Here is a 20,242-nt window from a genome sequence, read left to right as displayed (position 1 = left end):
TAGGTTGTAAAATAAAATCCCAACCTCTGAACAAACCATGGACAATAGTTTTATCTATCAAAAGGAAAATGCACGGCACAGCTGAAAACTTACCAAGACAACAAATTTGGCAATGCTGGGAAAGAGGAGCATCACATAACAACAGCTAAAAGGCCTTTGGTGCTCTCCCTTAATAGCCATTGAGTTCTTCATCACCTCTTCATAATCTCTGATTTTGATGACTAAATCTGGTTTAAAGTTCAACAAATGATTCCTTTGAGACCCTTTAAAGAGGCATTTAAACTATGGCTTCCAATCAAGCTGAAGACACATGTCAACCATGATCAGTGGAAATCAGATGCTTGATTTTGAAAGTACAAAGTCATTCATATGAGCTTTGAGTGCCTTTAATGTCTGTGACTATTGAGCCCACAGTAGTATTCCCATCACTCTCTTCATTTACATGCAGACCTCCGCTTGTTAGGCTGACATAACTGCCCAGGGGCATCACCAAAATAGCTGCTGCACGCCAAAGCTTGCCTCTATGACAACTTTATAAAGATTGCTTCCTGGTCTAGAGATGTAACTTGCTGAATTTCACAGGTTGCTTGGCAGCCTCACACTGAGGAGAGGATTCAGCCACAGTAAGATCAAAGTCAGCATAATAGCTTAATTAGCGAGCCGTAAGACGCCGAGCCCCAAATTTAGCCTAGTTTGCAGTCGTTCAGAAAACTTGTTTTACGTTACTGTTGAGTTCACTTTTATGCCCCAGACAAATTAAGGTGATCAATCAAAACTAACTTTCACCATCTTTGGCTAATTGCACAGACTGATTTGAACAATTTGCACAATTTAGTGTTTGTAATTAAAATATAACCAAATTGCCTTTATAATTGAGTGGGATGAGATCCAGTCTGCATATTGAGAGGTGCTGAGACAGATGGCTGAAGCCAGATTCACTCAGGCGTCCCATAGCCACAGTGAGGCCTCCGGTGCAGATACAACAGGGTCCATCTGATCCTTAAAACCACAGAGCATCTGCTGAGGCAGTTTGCTGTATGCGGTTGTGTGTCTATTTGTCTGTGTTTGTGCAGGGCGAGTCATATCCATTTTGACTCCTCTATGCTTGAGTGTCATTAGAAATGTAAGCCAATGTTTGAGAGTAAAACTGCATATGTTCCTTCCACCCCTCTAACATCACCAGCAGGAGCTAACTTGGCAAAAGACTTTACATATCACCTTGTAGAATATTCTGCCATAATAAACCCACAATAAAATGGGAATCTCAGATCATCCCTTTAACACATTTTGACATCAGCAGGGAAATGGGCAAATGAGTTCATCAGACCATTTTCAACTTGACCTCATAGCCAGAAACTTAAAATCCAAACTTTCTCTAATCAGTGATCAGTTAAGTGCTAAAACATGGCACTAACAACACCTTCAGTGCAGAAGCTGTTACTGAGAGAAGGGAGCACAAAATATTTCAGTATTTGTGAAAACAGAGGAACATGTCTAAGAAGCTATTTAATAGATAAAAAATACATATATACATCAAAAGGCATATCTGTAACATAGTTTGGTCAAGGATCAGTAGCTAATAAACAGATTTTTGTTATTATTATTTTTTAATGAGAATTACATTCTAGGAATTTTGCAATAAAAACAAATATGGCATTAAAAATTAGGTTTTGGATTTATTGCATTGCAGTGTGGAAGTTGCAGGCTGCAGATATGATGGGTCAGAATTTGTAAAAACAAAGGCAGAAATTATGGTTTGGAACGACTCACACAACTGTACTAATGACATTTTATTTGGTGCTTTTAAATTGATTCAAATAATTAGAACCATTTGAAAAATAAAAAAAAGAAACATAAACCATAATGTGACTGTTGCTCTACAGACTAGAGACTCTAGTCCACTTGGCTTTATAAATTCACACTGGTATGTTATCCTGAATCAGTGCTGAGAGTTATTATTGCAGCATTGTTAAACAAATAAAATGCATTGTTTAAATATTGCAGTTCAGGCCCTTAAACATGAGAGATCAGATCTTTCAAAGTATCCCTCTCCTCTTGAGCAATTTTTACAAAACAGCTGTAAACCCTCAATGTCCTCCTGCAGGACAACACAACTTTTCCACTAACAAAATCCCCTCCTCTGCTCTGGAAGTTCTAAAATGTTACTTTGACTTTTTCGAAAGCCCCCAGCTAAAAATCAGCTTGGTTTTCCTAATACAAAAATAAAAGCACAGTTCTATATGTCATGACCAATAATTATCTTTCACTGATTTGCTTTTTAATCCAGTCAAATTCAAAAGAAAGCTGTGAAAAAGACTGAGGTGAAGGAAGGACAGAGAGGCAAAAGCCAGAGAGGACAGGGAGGACAGCATGGCTGCAGTCAGAGCCATTAGTGCTTAATGATAAACTCAATCATGCAGAGAAACAAAGAGAGGAAGATGAGAGAAAATCATTGCTGATTTACACCTGCTGTTAGACATCCCTTGCTCTCTCTGATTAGAGACTACTTCAGGCATGGAACCCAGAGCAATAATTATATGCTTTCTGTGCCACACACCTGCATGACAGGCAACAGCTAGATCCATGGACATAGCACTCACAAGAAGAGCTCTTGATTTGTGTCAATGGTGCAATTTCATCATAGCAAAGCCAGCATATGGGCTTAAATAAGGGGGGATCCTTTCATCAAGCACAAAGTCAAAGTTCTACAGAGATCTCAGCTGGTTTACTGCTCAGCTTCAAATTAGAGTCAGATTCCAATGAGTGAAAGAACACCAGTCAATGTATTGTTAAAAAACAAACAAAAAAAGCTGCTGATGCCTGAACATTTAGTTTAGCACAAAGTGTCTTGAAAAAGTTTAAGTCTCTTTGAACAATACTTTTCAAGTCTTGCCACAGATTATCATTCAGATTAAGTTGTAGATTAGAGCTGTTGTGCTGCGGAAGGGTAAATCCCCATTCCTGTGTTTGACCTTTGACATGTTATTTCAGCCAGAATCTCCATCCATCCATCTCTCGGTAAACTCCGAACACCTTCCCTATCTCTGCTGAAGAGCAGCATCCACACAGCATGATGCTGCCACCACCATGTTTGATGTGGTGCTAGATTTTTTTCCACATACAGAATGAGCTCAACATGCAATAGTTTGGTTCAATCAAGCTATTTACCAAGTAGGAGATTCTTGAATATGCATTAGTTTTTGTTAAGACTGAATAAATCTACACATCATATTTCAAAGTTTCATTGGAAAATGTTTCCGAATCCAGGAATCATTTTGTTTTCATTTTCCAATTTTGCACTATTTTGGTTAGGTTGATAAAAAATTTCCCAAAAAACACTTAGAAGCTTGTGTGACATGACAAAATGTGAACAAGTTTAAGGGATCAGAATAATCTTGCAAGGCACATTGAATTGAAACTCTGCAGTCAGTAAATGCAGCACAAAATGTATCTATGATAAGACCAGCACCTAAGAGTCTACAATACATTTGGTGTCATTTTCTTGCGACTTTCTTGTAAATTATGTATAGAGATTAGTTATATATTTTTTTCTGTATATTACTCACTGAGGAAATTTGCTGCATTCATCTTTGAGACTCACGTATGTGTTTTAAAGTGTTTTCTAGATGTGCATGTTCACTTGTTCCTTAGATTGCACATGAAGATAAAAAGAAATGTAATCATACAAAATAAACAAACAAAACTGCTTGTAGGAGGCACCATCTGGATTCAGACATGAAAAAACATTTAGATATTGAATTACCAGCATTGCTTACTCCACTTTCATACTGTCGGTGCCAAACAGCCATATTTCTGAATGTGTCTGTGATAAAGAGAAGATATTTTTACACTTGAAAATCTAGTTTTCAAGTCATTTGTTTATTTATTTATTTTGCAAAGAACACAGTATTTATATTGGATAATTTTAGGCAACGTTACAAATGCAGCTTGATACCAATATTAGATCTACGTGACAGATGAGTATTATAAATCGCTGAATTGCACACGAGTTGTGATTTTATAGGTTTTTTTTTAATCCATCACCAGTTCAATTCTTCTGCTTCCAACAGCTTTAGCACAGTCCTAACATGGTTAACAAGGATATTTAGCAGTTTACTGTGCCATATTTGCATCATTACTTACAGCCTGCTGAGATTATATATTTGGCCCACCACAACCTTGGCCACGGATCACGGTTTGTCAATTTATCACAGAATGTGTCACATCCAAGCTCTTAAAAACATGGTTTAATTTTTTAGATTTAAAGAGAAGCTTAAGATTTCCATTACATGACAATGTAACAGAATTACATCTGTGGAAATGCAAGTCTTCAAAAAGATTAAGCACCATGCACTCTGAGCTATTAGAGCAACCTTTATCCTATTTTGTGATGTTACTTATAGCTAATTAAATTTTGGTAGAAAAATGCATGATTAAAATAAATGTGTTGAGCGTTTTAACAACCAGGCAATGTAAATAACTTGGATTAAAGGAAACATAAAAAATTGCTAAGTTATGAAGTTTTAAGTCATTAATTGTCTCCAAAACAGTCTCATAAAGATGCTGAGTTCAAAAATACCTGCAAAGACTTATTCTTCAATTCAATTTAAGTCATTGCTGCTCAGGTTGGAGAAACTAGTTAATAGATTAAAATGTGCAGTTACTTTTTCACCAGGCTATTTTCTCCCTTCTTTAGTAAAGTTATCAAAACCTGCTCTTTGTATTTACTCAAGTTATCTTTGTTGAATGTTTAAAAGCATCCGATCCTTTGATAAGTTGTTAGCATTTAAATGTGGAAGCAAATGAAAAAAAAATAATCTGCAGAGAAGCAAACAGCGCTCGACTTGTTTATTTATGAGTACCAGACACACCACAATGTCCACTTTATAGAAGCCGACTGAAGCGCAGTATGTAAGTACATTTAATAGGAAGTCAACACAGTGCAACAACCTGGGTGAGTGTGCAGACTGTGTGGACTGCTGGACTGACGCTGCACAGTTTGGTTGAATCACTCAGACTACTCAGTGATTCCCATAGACATACCAGCTACGCAAACTGAGTGACAATAGAAAAGAATCTAAAGCCGATTTCTTTCTTTTTTTGTTTAATGATTAATGAACATTGTTTTTCATCCTCCACTCTGTGTATGGAGTGGATGATGCACTGCTTTGTGTGTGTATTCCTCCACACAAAAAGCAGTGAAGGATAATGCACCTGTTATTTTCAAAGCAGGTACAATCAGACCCATTATTATCTTTTGTCCTCCAGTTTATTTCTGTTCGATACGTCTGTATAATCTCTGAGCATCTGATGTGGGAACTTCTCCTGCTCTTTATAATTCGCCACCTCTATCCTCCAGCTTGCTTATTGAAGGTTTATCTCAACGTCAGGTTGGACTGGTTCATAATAGATCAAGCTGTGTTTTCTGACTGAAATCTTTGCTAGAATCTATGGATTGATTTATCAAATGTATGGGTGTTTCGCCACATTTGCAGATAAAACCAGCCATACACTCCTGTTCAAAGACGTTTGAAGTATTCACAGTTCATGTTGTTGGGGTGTAACCAGGTTATACACAGAGCTTCAAAGAGCCAGCAACTGGCAAAGTAATTGAAAAGGACATTTAACCTCACACAGATTGTTCTGTAGCTGGTCAAAAGTTTAGGATTGCAGCTAAAATAAATCCATACAATAAATCTAAAAGTGCCAAAACAAGAACTCTTGTTTATCACTTTAAAAAAAATTATGCAACATAGTTGATGTGAATGTCTTCAACACACTCTTGGGATCGTTGTTCCATGTGGTTTAGATGGCTTCACAAAGACCATCCATGGTCTGGAACTGATGTTCTTTATTTTAAAACTCCCTTTTAATTCATCCCCAATTGTTAACTGGATTTGGATCAGAGGTACAAGCCAACAATAATCCAAAAGATTGACGTTATTTTCCTGTTGTTTACTGCAGCATTGACCCAGTCATCACTGCGGGGACGAGGTAATTCAGTCATGAATGATGCCTGCTGCACATCTCCACATAGTCAGCTTAGAGCTCCACTGTTTTAATGAGGAAAAAGCTCACAGGTCACTATGGAGCTTCTTCCACTGAGTTGCATAGAAAACCTCTCCAATGAAACATCATCATGTCTGAAATATTGAGAATCATTAAGAGGCTCAATGCATTTTTTTTTTTCTTGATCAGACTAAAATTTTCTCCACCTTCCACTGTTCTATGTTTGGTGCTCCTTTGCAAAGTCCAAACTGGCAACTTTGCGGGGTTGAGGAAGACGTTAGGACGTTTTTTTGTTTTCCATTCCATTCCAGATACTATCTTACAGTTGTTGGGCTGCAGGCAGAATGAGTAAGAACCTTAATTCAGGTCAAGAAACTTCCTATTGTCTTCAGGACAGCTTGTCAGGCCCTCCAGCTCAGTGCAGATAAATCGTTTTTGAGTCTTTCACTGAACTTTTTGTCCCATACCCTTTGGGATATTTTAAGTCTATACTGACTTATATTATGTGTCCACCCTTGGCAATAATAGAGTACCATGAAAGGTCTTGCTTGTGAAGCACAAAAATCCTGTCATGCTTAAGGACAGACACCTTTGTTGCATTGGTCGCCACTGGCTCATGATGGCTAAGGCAAAAGAAAATGACATGAAAGCCAGATTTATGCACAAATTTGGTACTATCTTCACTCCTAAAAACGAGTCATCTTCTTTTTTCTGTATTGCCTGTTTGCTGATACACTGTTACAAACAATTTCAGAGTAATTTTTCACACGTCATGAAAAACGACATTTTAGCCTCAGCTAAGACAATTATTCACATACCACAAACAAAACATCTTCTCTTGTATCGCCTCATCTCTAGTATTACATAAAACAGCTCCAGCTCTTTCCTCCCCCCATCTGTCCTATTTACTCTCTGCCTGACAAGGGATGATGGCACCTGTTATGCAAGCCTTCACTGCCGAGACATTGCTGCTGCTGCTGCTGTTGCTGATGATGAGGGGTATCTCAGAGGGCTGTGAACTCTCAGCAGCCTGCCATGCATTAGTGCTTCTTGACAAGGTCTCCCCCCTCAGCACTCCCTGCATGTACAAGTGCTTGCCTTTTCATTTTTCTCCTTCCCCATCCCCACTTTCCTAACCTCAGGGAAAATCCGTCTCTGGCCCCGGTGATAAATTGCTGCAATTAAGTTCAGTAATCAGCCCAGCTGGAGAAAGACTTTGGTAAGGTGGTACAAAAAAGTAGCCTCCTATGTAGAGGGAAAAAATACCCTTGTGAGGAAGAAATTTACAATAAATTTCCGTGATAAAATGTTGTGGCAAAACATCCTTTATCTTTCACAGACTGGATTGTGAGAGTAACAGGTCCAAGAGGAGAATCTCACACATCGCTCTCCTCGACGACACACTCCAGCTCAGTTTGGAGTATCCCAAGGCGTCCCCAAGCCGGATGATACATACGGCCTGTCTACAGGTAGATTCAGGTCTTCCTGTGGATCTGAAAACCTCCTAAGGAAGGTGGGGAGGAGCCCAAAACCATTACAAGTATTTGTTCCTGTTCGTGCTTGGTGAATCAACATAGATCAACATATTGGTACACGAGAAGGCGATTGTCTTACAGCTCAGTGAAGCTCCGCAGAGCAGTGACCAGCAGCGACAGCATCTTCTGTCTGGTTTGTCCTATGACTTCCAGTCAAGGTTTGTTACCTGAAACACACAAATATTCTCAAATGAATAAAGGAGCTTACACATCACATCCACTCTCTATGTCAGCGTAGAAGTTTACACATACAGATTGCTGCATTTTTTCTAGGCCAGCTGTCTCCTGCATTACTTTTTTCTTATGTTTTTTTTTTTGTTGTTGTTTTTTTACCTATTGACATCCAGCAGGTGTTTTGAGTTGTGGACGTAAACAATATCAAACCGATGTAGGGCACAGCAGCATGCTTCCACTTTTTGCTGGGCACTTTGCAACATAGTACATTCTCAAGAGGTATGAAGGAAGTAATAGTTTGGAAACATTTCTTAGCGATTTTTGATTGTAGTTGTAGCATAGCTTTATACAGAGGCGGTCCTAGCCAGTTTGCTGCCCTAGGTGAACCACCTCTCCCCCCCTCCAGACTTGATTAATTATATAGAGTTTTTCAATTGAAAGGCCTGCTAGATTTAAATATAATCTTGTTCCAGTCAAGGTACCTTGGAGTGGCATGTGCCAGTTTTTTGTAAATAAACTAAATTATATGTGGCAGATGATAGATTCGCCCTTGCAAAGTTGTAGAAAAACATCAAGCATGCTTGTTAAATAACTTTGTAAAAAAAAAATACATGAATTTTAATGCAATCATGTCAGTGAGGTTCTTAACATTTGCAACATTTGGAGCCAAAAGAACATTTCAAGTCCTAAAAATATTTGGTCCTAGTTCAGTAATATCCTGACGTTTCATGAAACATGTGGTTGTCCAAACCTGTATGTGAAGAAAACCTGACTGATTGTGTGCACTGCTTGCTTCACACCCACTGTACATTTTTGCTGACATTGATTTGAGTTTTACTTGGCTGATGTTCACACACAATTCATGATAATGAGGCTATTTCACTTAACATTCAGAGTGCTTGGGAGGAAGGAACATTTTTGTAGCCAAGCTTTCAAGTAATATCTCTAAAAATCATCAGAAAGCTAATGCTTTGAAGGAGAGAAATACATAAACTTCCATTGCACAAGGCATATTGAAGCATTCATTCAGTTTTTTATGATTCAAACCTGACAGCAAAATGAGCCACTATTTTCATTTCCTTCTTCCAGCTCAACTAACTTCTAAAGTTTGATTTGTTTTGCTGTCATTGATTTTGACACTTGTTGTCTTCTTCTTAAATTAAAATAAAGAATTCAGGACACATATGTCATCAGAAATTAAAATATGGAAGCAACCAGTGGAAGGTAGCCAGAGAAAATCAAACATCAGACTGATGTTGGTTGTGAAAATACACATGCATTTCCAGATGTTCATTGAGAAAAAAAACCTAAAGCAATATGTTCATAGAAACAGCTTCTCTTTCCTTAGAGTTAATTTTAGTTCGTTATGTAGTAATTGGGCAATACGAGAGTAATTTCTGCCTCATTTAAATTTCAACTGAAAACATTTTTCGAATAACTTAATCCCAATTTGTGTTTTGCAAATAAATTGTACAATTGATCCTTCAGTGTTAGAACAAGTATACTGTTACAAGTTATCTATGGTTCATACCTTCCTTATCACAACACATAAGTGGCGGAGTTCGCCGTTGAATCTAATTGGATACAAAAGTCTGTATTTTAATGACAAAAAAATCTAACTTTGTGGAGGTAAATGTCTACTGACTAGCATTAATTTGCCCATACTTTTAGCAAAGACTACAAGGAGTGTGTGACTGTAAATCATCACATATTTTCACACGCCAAAGGTGCAACTTATGTCTCTTCTGCTTAGCTGAGTTGACACAAATGAACATATAATCCATGGGAACAAGACATACAACTTCCCATAGCATAAGGTTTCACTCAGAATAGAGGTGATCAACATATAACAAATAAAGCCACAGTAATTGTTAGATTCATATTATTTTGTATGACTTGTGAACATTTGATTTATGTCTCGTGGCATATAGAGGAAATGACCTTTTTACTCAACCACAGGGAGGACTGGAGAAGACTTAACTTAAGTGGAACAGCATGAGCAGAATGTGACATGCATCACTCGCTCTGCTTGTTCAGAACGCAAAGGGAAATCAGAAAGGCAGCTCGGCATATCTAAAATCACCCACTCACACTTTTTGGCAGCTTTTGTACTCCGGTGTGAAGTCAAGACTCTCCACAACTCCTGCCAAAGAAAGATGGAGTTTCTCTTCCTGGATTACTGGGTCATGGTTGTCTTCTGTCTGATATGTCTCATGTCTCAGTGAAATAACCCAAGGGAGAAAGAGGACAGTGACAAATAAGAATAGGAATAAACAACTTTGACTATGTAAATGATAAACACAGCATTAACAGAAGCCAGCTTAAGTCAGTGGTTCCCAAAGTGTGGGGCGTGGCCCCAAGGGAGGGACGAAGTGCCATTGCAGGGGGGTCGCTGGAAACGGTATGGATGAAAAAAAAAAAATTACACAAAAGTGTTTGACTGTAAAGATGGTTTGTAGTGTGTTTTGTTGCAACCTGAAGTGTGAAATGAACTTCAGTGGAGTTTGAAAACAAAATATGTGCATAGGTTTATGTCTGGTTGAACGATGTGTGTGCTATTTGATTTATTTATTATTTTTTGGAAGAAAATCTTTGGGAACCACTAACTTAAGTGATGAAATAGATGTAAGTATTAGTTCCTTTTCTATACCATCATGGTTCTTCTGGCTGAAATAATGTTGGGGAAGCTAAAGATTCGGGTGATCGTTAGGCTTTTCAGCCATCACTAAATGTAAATTGTCAAAACAACAGTGGAAGCTCATCCTAAAAGAAAAATGTGACTGCTATAAAGTTACTATTATTACAATGATGAAAGCATGTTTTTTATATTAAATAAAAATTCTTCACAAATTTATCTTTTAAACTAAGGATATCTTTTTCTTTTATTACTAGTAATGGCCTTTATTTAAATGTAAATCTGTCAGGAGTGCGAATACTTTTTTTTGGTTGAACTGTAAAAGAAATGAGCATCAGTGTTAAGAAGCCCCTTTTCTGAGAGTCCATCATTTACCTTGGATCGTCTGTCTGAGGAGAGGAAGAATCCTAAACTCTTTTAGATGGATCTGTTAAAAGGTAATTTCTGTCTCTCCTGCTTTTGTTGCTGCTTCTGATACAGGGGCCTCTGGGGATGAACAGGATTTATCTTTTTTCTTTTTGAGAGTTGATACTGTAATGGAACATTTTTTAATGTGATCTTTTCCGATAGTTTTGTCTATAGATTGGTCAGCGGGTGTCAGGGGATAGACCTTGATGCTCAGCAGTAATCTTTGTGTTACTTTTCTGGTCCAAAACCAATCAGGATCAAAACTGTCCTCTTTGACACTAAAGCCATCTTTTTATACCAATTGATAAAACTATCTGTGCTGAACTCCACACAATCCTGGGTGCATATGCAAAACTTCACACCTGTAGTTCAATTAGGCGCTCTCTTTTCTTGTTGGGAAATGCCAACAGACAACTGTCTACTGATCTATTAGCCAGAATCCAGAAAAGAAAGCCAGAATGAACTGTTAGCCAGACCAAAAGTGACAGACATTTCCACTTTTGTTCTCACCTTGCAAGGTTTTATAAATTTGCTTCTTCTCATCCAGATTCTTGTCAAAGTAGAGTAACAAAATGCCTCCAGGATAAATTTTTGAGGGGATGGAAACACTGATAAACAAATGTGTCACCAGGAGTTTAATCTGCACAAGAAGACTTGGTGTGTCAGTCAAGAACAACAGAACAAGGTGCACTGTCACAATTTGTTGTTCTTATGTGCAAGTAACAGAGAGAGGTGAGTTGTCGCTTCTTCTCCAAAAAGGATTGTGTGTTGCCTGTCTCTATCCTCTATGCTTTCTGTCAACAATGCTATGCTAAAGAGCTGCAGAACACTGATTTTAGGTCATGACTTCAGACAAATTTGTCTGAACTCCGACAAAAAAGGTGACGCAAGTGACAGACGAGTACATCAATGTTTTGAAAAAGAAGAAAATAGAATGTGCATTGATAGAAGTCTATGTGTGAACTCCAGGAAAAAAGAAAATACACAAAGCAGGTGATGTCATTAGGTTGTGAGTTGAAGTGCATGATTTGTCTCTGAGAGCCACCAGAATGCCCCACAGAAAAGTAAAAAGGAAGAATGACGCTTGAGGGAACAATAGGTAGAGGTCACTGACGGATGCACTGACATTTCCTACCCATTACCAGGGTCCACAGAGTGTTTTTACTCTGCTCACATATATAGCTGCTCCTAGATGACATGTGCATTGGTGTGGAAGAACAGATCAGCTGTAAATGGCTCCTTATTTACAGACTAACTTAAGGTTGCCAGATCCAGGTTTAAATAAAAGAAAAACTCTCCTGAAGCAAATTGTAGTGGTTGTACATCACATCATGTCACATCATGGATGAAAAAATGCATACCACAAATAATAAAAATGATGATGGAATACATAAATGCGTCTTTCAGATGTTTTGGAAATTGCTTTCAAGTTTGGCAGGAGGAATAGATAGTGTGCCAGAAGAGCAGAAAATGTTGACAGATTTTGCACTGCTTTAAAATCTTTTATGCAGTAAAATGTTAAAACATTACATAAAGGACTGGTGGTTAATTCATCCACAGCTCAGTTCAGAAGTCATTAAGTTGGGGATGAAACTTTGAACTGACTGCATTAAGTGATTTAAAGTACTAAAAGTGCAACTTTTTAGACTTGAAACAGGACAGCATAATCCAAACAAGGTTTGGCAAGGCAGGCTTAAACAAAAAAAAATCCTCTTATTGACAGACTGACTTTCATCCAAACCTTCCTCACAGCTGTTCCAGTATTTTTAACTTACACTTCAGCATCATTCCCTGATGCTTTCTCCTTCCTTCTGCTGTGAACAAAGTGCATATTTAATAATCTACTATGTGTTTGATTTCATGTGCACAACCACACTATCAGGCACTGCTTCAAATGAAGAGATTTCAAAGTTGGGGTATTGATTCACATTGAGGGGTTTCTCCATGAATTTTCTGTTTAACTCACTTTTCTGTGAAGAAAAAAATGTCCAAAATAAATAGATTTTTTTTTCCTCTGCTCTGTGCAGTTTCTTTTTGCTGAACAATCGCTAATTTCAGCAGAACATGGTCTGTCTATGCTTCCACATGTGTGCATGTAAGAATAGCACACAGGTGCATGTTAGCAAAAAGTTGATTCATTTCAGTAATCAAATTCAACAGGTTTGTTATGTGCAGGGTGGTAAATAGGTATCTTATGTTAATTTTGATTATTAAGGCTCACAGCTAGTGAAAATTCAACATTAAGTTTAATCAAAATATTTTGTAAGACCAACAAAAATGATATAGCCTATAAAACTGAAATGAGACTTTGGTTAAAAATATATGCTTGTACTGTATGTAACTTATTGAGATGCTTCTGTAGTCTGTTGATGCTTGTATATGAATCAACATGTCAATTTAACGTATAAAATTGACATGTTGATTGTAAGGTGTGGATGTATAAAATTTACAGGGGGCTATGCAAGAATACTATTTCATGACAGTCAGAAATAATTTTTATTTTCTCTAAAATGATTAAGTGTAATAAAACACAATCATTGAAATGTGCTGCACCTTACACTCTAAAGGATAAAAAGAACAACTGGCTTTACAAAAAGCTGCAATAATCAAAAATTACAGATCAAAGTGAAGCGCACCATGCTCTTGAAAACAGGGGGAAGCGTATGCTTTTGAGCCTGGCTCTATATCCTTTTTATTTTGCAATGAAAGGATTCCACGAGACGCCAGATCTTACACGTTTTTTTTTGCTGTAGAATGTTTCTCAAAAGACCCCAACATAATTTAAAATCAGTTTGCAGCTAAGATTATTTATTCTTCTCAATAGCTCTTGCAAGAGTTGTTTTGTTCTTGTTTCGTTGAGTCATGACACTTCTTTTGGGCTGCTTTTGATTTCATTACAGACATCCAAATTGGATGTCCAGGCTCCTGACCAGGCGTGCTTCCCCCGCTCATCTTGCTTCCTGTGAGACATCGTCTCAGCCTGGACTGGTGCCCCCAGGCTTCACTTCCTGTGGCTGTGACTCGTGACTAAGCAATCAAGTTGGAGCAATTTATGCACCTGATTATAACGTGCATGAAATCAGTCTCTGGGTGGATAATTCTGCCACATTCATCTTTTGAAACAATGCAAGTGTGGGGATATCAAACCATTGTGTCCCTCAGGAAGTGGACAGATTGTGTCTCAGAGATGAATGTGCTTTGGTCCAAAATGATTGAGTTGGACCCCAGATAAAAAGCCAAAAGCTCATAAAGACTCTGGCTGAATCTACTAATGCAGTATCATTATCCACAGAGAAACATGTCCTGTACCGACATGATTTTATTGTCTGTTTGCTTTGACTGTAAAATATCACAGACTTCTTGTTGAGACAGACGGAGTGATTTCTCCACTCAATGTGATAACTTGAGGGTTTTAAAGTATTTTAATTGTGTTTGAGTGCCACCACTATGGAAAACTATCTGTAACACATCATGTAGTAAACCCAGTCAGATCAACCAACCGCCTCACTTTTCATATAATATATAAGGATGCAAAAATCTTTCTGTAAAGTTACAAGCGACTGTTACCAGTGTTAAAATCTAAGATGAATTCCTGATCGTTACGTTTTCACCGTAATCCGTTGCAAACTGAGGTTTCCTTCTCAATATAGGCCAGAAGCAGCAAAATCTCTTTAGTTGAGTCTTGCAGCGGCAGTAAACTTGTCAAAATGCTGTGTAATAATACATTATTATGTGTTATATTATTATTATAATATATAATAATATTATGTATTATTGATACATAATGTATTACTGATCACAAAGGTGTCCACTATTTGCATTAAGTGTGGGATTGAATTTACAAAGACAGCACAGAAGCACATAGGAAGATTAAGACTCCAAGATAAGGAAGTCTGGGGCACACGAGGAAAGAGATAAAACTTGATGAAATAAAATGAAAACCAATCTTCTATCACATTGCAAAACAGATTTTTTTTCGGTGAAAATGTGAACATGTGTGCTCTCTGAGTTGCTTTTGTCAGTCGTGTGTTGTCTTCTGTTTCTGGGTAATTTCTAATGGACTGCTATGAGAAATAATTTTTCGGCTTTCTGAATCACACATGTCTTGTTGTTGGCTTCTTTGTACTTTTTCTGTGTTTTTCTGTTTCTTTGTCTGTAAACTCCCACTTGTGTTTTACTCTAAGCCCACTCTCTCAGTGGGAAGGATGGACAGACGTTGCTGAGCAAATGCTCCTGCTGGCATGGTGTTAGTTTAAGTGTAAATTTTTACTGCGTGTGCAAGTTGACTAACAAATGGCCATTATTAAAGATGCAGCTAGATCTCAGCACATCACTGCTGCACAGCAGGTTGCCTGGGAGGCTGATGCTCCAAGATTCATCACTAGTCAGGTTTTACTTTAAAAGCACTGTTTTCTCTTTGACACAATGGGGATGTTCTGACAAACAAATTATTTGCATTATTTAAGATGCAAAAGCCATTTGTGGGCAGAAAATTAATATAATTATTAATATATTGATTTCAAAAGTCACATAATTGTGAGAATTGTTGAAGTTTTGGTTGTATTTGCACCAGATTTCACTGAGGGGATCACGAGATTTAACACTGAGAGTTCAGTAAAAATAAAGTCTTTACTCAAAACTAATGTGGGAGAGGATAATTTGAAATAAAACACCGGATTGATTTTATTTTTTCTCTCAGAATGTGCTGAGTTTTGTAAAGTGGTGGCAAACTGGCAGTGTGCAAAATAATCTACCTTTTGCTTTGCTTCCCACTGTCGCCTTGTGCTTGTTCAGGAGTAGTGATTGCAGTGATAGAGGTCTCCTAAATTGGAAAGCTTTTACCAATTCAAATAATAAATTGACCTTAAATTCACTGCTAAATAATTCAGATCAAATTGGAATGAATGTAATTGTATTTTGGACTGAACTGACCATATCCCTGTGTGTAAATTTCTTTTGTAAAACGTCTTGAGATGTAGCTTTATCTACACATTTAAAATAATGAAACGATGTAATTTCATGTTCTGGGTTTGTCGCAGTAGGGTGGTTGATGGGGCAGTGTCCGGTATGTTACCCCGTTTAGTCAATGAGGGCGTCGTGTCGCCACAGAGACTGAACAAACTGGAAAAGTTCAGACAAGCCTTGGCAAAGCTTAACGAGCTTTCGGCTGGACGCCTTTGCCACAGAGCTTGTTAAGCCTCACATATGGGCTCAAGTCGTCTTCTAATGAGCCAGATCTGCGCTATGTAATCAATTAATCTCTTTGACGAGGGAAGAAGAGAAGGAAGAAAAGGCCTTAAAAAGAAGTGCAAATGGGAAATGTGTGAGAAAAATGAACTCATCTTTGTTTTCTATGTGACGTTCATTTTAAAGTATGCAAATTTAAGTTTTCGGAACTTTATAGGTGTATAGGACAGAATATTTTACAGAGTGATTACGAGGTATATTGAAGAAGATCTTCCGTGTTTAAGATAGCCCCGATTGTCACAGATGTATGCTCATTAACAACTTATTGCTTTTTATTTAAGTGTTGTCAACTTTTCTCATCCATGAAGCATTTTATCAGACACCAATTTGCTAAACAACAAGCGGTACATCCCACTGCATAAAGATTCACCTTTTCATTAACACTTCTCTTTTTCTCCTTAACAGTCATTTACTACTTTCTTTCTACTTTTCTTTAGCAAAACTATTTAGCAAACTGTTGTTTAGCAGGCTTCTTAGCAGTTTGCACCATTTGAGCTGTTAATGTGTTAGATGATGCTCTTCATCAAGCGGGTAATGAATGTCATTTCTTGCCACTTAGGTTCGGCTGCCCGTTGTCACTCATCATCTGAAAGCGTTTTTGCAAGACACTTCTCCCTTTCATCTCATAGTCAGTTGAATGCATCATGATTTTATGTTAACTTGTGATCCAATTCACTTCGAAGGTAGCGTGTGGGAAGTGTGAATTTAGACAAATGGCATGCAGGAGAATTTGGGTCGCATTCATCGCTTTCGCTGATGATGGGATATTGATCAGTATTCATATTCTAACGTGACATGAAAATAATGCAGTTAGGATTGTTTTTTTACCCAATAAGATAATATGACCGAAAGTTAAAGTGGTCACATATAAACGAGGTTCATAGATGTGAAAGGTTCAGTTTTAGATTCTATTTTTTCTCTCGAGATCAGTTTATGATGAGTTACTTTTGCAATCCTTTCGCCTCGTTCAAATTGCCAGTCATGATTTTGTATTCCAAAAATATGTTACTGAAAATATCAAGTAAAATTGAGCTTGGTTTGATAATGATTAAACAACAATGTGTACATTATTATAGACCCAGACTGGTTTTGAAAGCCATCTCTGATAAATAACTTAAATCATAATTTGAAAACTGTTTTGTACTTACTAGACTATGTTTCTCTGATATTACAAGCATGTAATTGCTGAAATTGTAATACACGTTTTGTAAAGGCCAAATGTATATTACCAATTATTTTCTTTGCACTATAATTTTTACTCAAGCTGAACAAATGTATGAAAATACGGTATTTGAGTTATACACCTAAAGTATCATCAAAAATGTGTTTTTTGTTTTAGGAGCTTTATCTTCTATATTTGCCATCACATAGTATGCAGCAAATAACTCAAAAACAGCACAAATGTAGCATATTTATAAAAATAGCCCGCTTCAGCTTGAGCGCGTCACAACATGTCTGAGCTCAGTTTGTCAAGCTCACTGATGCAGCAGATGTGTCTGTGATTGGCCTCTTTTTTTTTTGCATCCTGTAAAGAAAAAGAGGGCTTTGGTTTATTTTTCTCCCCCAACTGCTTTGTGCCTCACATTCGTTGGTGAATTTAAAGCCTAGATTGAAGTGCAGGAGAAAAGCTTTTCATCAGTGTAATTGAGGGTGTGAAGTTTAGCAAGGAATAAATCCGTGGTGATATAGAACGTAAGAGGGTAAATAAAGGTTGAGAGAGGGGAGATAGATGAGAACATTTGCTCTGCAGGGCTTCTATGATGCAGGCATCCGGTTGCAGGCTTATCCCATAAGTTCATAGTGCTTTACTAATGGATGCTGAAAGGATTGATCCCTACAGCATAACTGGAAAGCATGTTATCAGGCTCTCAGACAACATTAAAATAGATGTTATGATTCACTATCACATATTGTACATAGAAATGCACTTCAGACACATGCAGACATAAGCTTGAGAGAAAAAAAACCCTTAACACTAGGATGGGGTGCTGTTCTATTTCAAAATGCTCACAAACGCTATCAAACTCTTCCGGTTTGCCTACAAAGCCCACTTAGACAAATTAAGCATGTTAAATGTGTTTGAAAGTAGCCACAGAATCTAAATTACTCAGTGCATCTCTTAGAGGGAGCTCAAATAAACATCAGCAGGGCAAAAGAGATAAAAATAGAATGTTGACAGCTGTTGATGAATGAAAAAACAAGAGTATGTCAAATAGTGTGCAGACGTCTTCACAAGAATTTTTGCTAATATCTCGTTTTACTTTCATTTGCTGTTGAAACATCCCGGACAAGGCAATGCAAACTCTGTGTAATGTCACCATGACAAACAGTAATTTTTTATGCACTATGATGACTCAGTGGGGATGACCTTAACCATTTAATAAAAAAGATCTACACATGAGGTCAGGTGATGAGATGAAAAATGTTTATAATGCTCAAGTTCAAGTTTTTAGAGATCCAGTCCAGGTTGGTTCTGATGTCTTTCCAATTCCAGTGCAGATCGAGTCACAGACTTAGGTCACAATCTCTTGTTTTTTCATGAACAAGTATTGAAACACTGATGACAACTAGCTATGTGGAAAATTAGTACTGTACACTTCATATAGTTGAAAAACCACCTAAAAGTGAAGATGGCTCATTTCAAACACTTTTCTAAACTTTTCATGCTGGAGTGACTTTAAGTATGTTTACTCATAATTTGTGAGTAAACATAAAAGCCACCGACACATTTCAGTTTTCCTCAATGCTCTGTTTTATGATGACTACATTGCAAGTGTTTGTTAATTAGTTCACTGATGTTTGGAGTTATTTATGATTAGAAACAAAATGCTTATTTGGACAACTTCTAAAATTTTCCAACACAACTTACATTTTTATTTGACATTTACAAGACTTGTCTTCAAGAAAATATGTAAATTTTCCATGCAATGTACTTACTTAATGAATTTTACCTTGTTTCACCTAGCACTGCAGTCGAGAAAGTAGAGGTTTGGAGTGTAGGGGACACTTTACATAGGGATACTCTAGAACAGCCACTTGACACCTACATTATGGAAATAAATGGGTTAGAAGAAAGATTGCATTTGGCCTGTCAAATCCGAGACTTGGAAATGAAATTGCAGATCTCCTGAAAGGAAGCTCACATAATTACAGTCTACACTGACAGGTAAAGAAATGCTCCCCTGCTTATTATTTTTAGATTATTGTGCTGAAGCTGAGCTTTATTTTCTAAACTGCTTTGGCTCTAAAACTGTAACCAGTAGATGAACACATGACAATAGCCTTTTTTTTCACACAAATCCATCCCTGCAGTGTCTTATTAATCCACACAGAGAAAAAAGTAAACCACTACTTTATTGCTTTAGAATATAACACCTTAGTAACTAAAGCAAAGCACACCATTATGATCACATTTTCATGCAAGTGAAACTCAGAGTGTCAAACACAGGTCTGTGTTTATTTTTTACCCATACGAGGCCAGCAGCAGACAGTCTGGCCAAGTCTTAGGTATTTGCACCCTGACAGCTCAGTTCTTTCAGACATTCTTTAAATTTGCTATTTAAGCCCCACATCCACCTTCCTCCTATATGTCTGTCTGAGTCACCACAGTTCAATTTCACCTGGTTGCACCTGACAGGCCACATCACAGACATATTCACCAACTCGCTCATCCTCAAACGCCCGCACTCGATCATACATTTCTCAAGCAGATGTCCACCACTGTCTGTGTGAGCGTGACGGAGGAGCGCGTCACGAGCAGGGACTTAATAGTATCTTAAGTATTTTTTAAAATCAATGTATGGTGTACAATTCTAAAATATGAAATAGTTATGGATTTTTTTGTTTTTACTAGATATTGTAAATTGTACTTGATTTGTTTTTCTTGCAATTCAACTTAATACAAAAAGAAAGTCAAGTGTGCTGCTAAAGTGTGTTTTAATTGAATATTTTTTGCAAAAGTCTAGACATTTAACTTTTTACATAGCATTACAACAATTAACATACAGAAATCATTTAGTCTGCAACACAAAATGGGCCTTGATAATTTGCCAAAACACAACAGTTGTGCCAGATTTCATTGACAGTTCCTATTAAAGTGAGAGGCACCGGGGAATCCCAGATGTGGTAGCACTTTACTCTAGCGATTGCTCGCTCTACAATGATCCGCAGCCGAGCAATGGTCTGAGTCTCCTCTGTCTCTTCCTTTGGCTCCAACTTCATGAAGGAGGTCTTG

General features: G+C 37.4%; 1 protein-coding gene across 2 annotated transcripts in view; it reads right to left on the bottom strand.

Moving 5' to 3' along the window:
• Positions 1-20,242, bottom strand: part of sphkap (SPHK1 interactor, AKAP domain containing) — an 89,456-nt gene that overhangs the window by 45,150 nt on the left and 24,064 nt on the right. For both annotated transcript variants that reach the window (XM_055028595.1, XM_055028597.1), the window contains exon 2: positions 7,624-7,711. In XM_055028595.1, coding sequence (XP_054884570.1) covers positions 7,624-7,667 — 44 coding nt within the window. In that variant the 5' untranslated portion in view covers positions 7,668-7,711. The remainder of the gene's footprint in view (positions 1-7,623; positions 7,712-20,242) is intronic.

The sequence above is a fragment of the Poeciliopsis prolifica genome, unplaced genomic scaffold (genome assembly GCF_027474105.1).
Source record: "Poeciliopsis prolifica strain line A6 unplaced genomic scaffold, Auburn_PproV2 SCAFFOLD004, whole genome shotgun sequence".
NCBI lineage: Eukaryota > Metazoa > Chordata > Actinopteri > Cyprinodontiformes > Poeciliidae > Poeciliopsis > Poeciliopsis prolifica.
The sequence above is the reverse complement of the archived record's forward strand: the minus strand, read 5'-3'. Positions and strand labels throughout refer to the sequence as shown.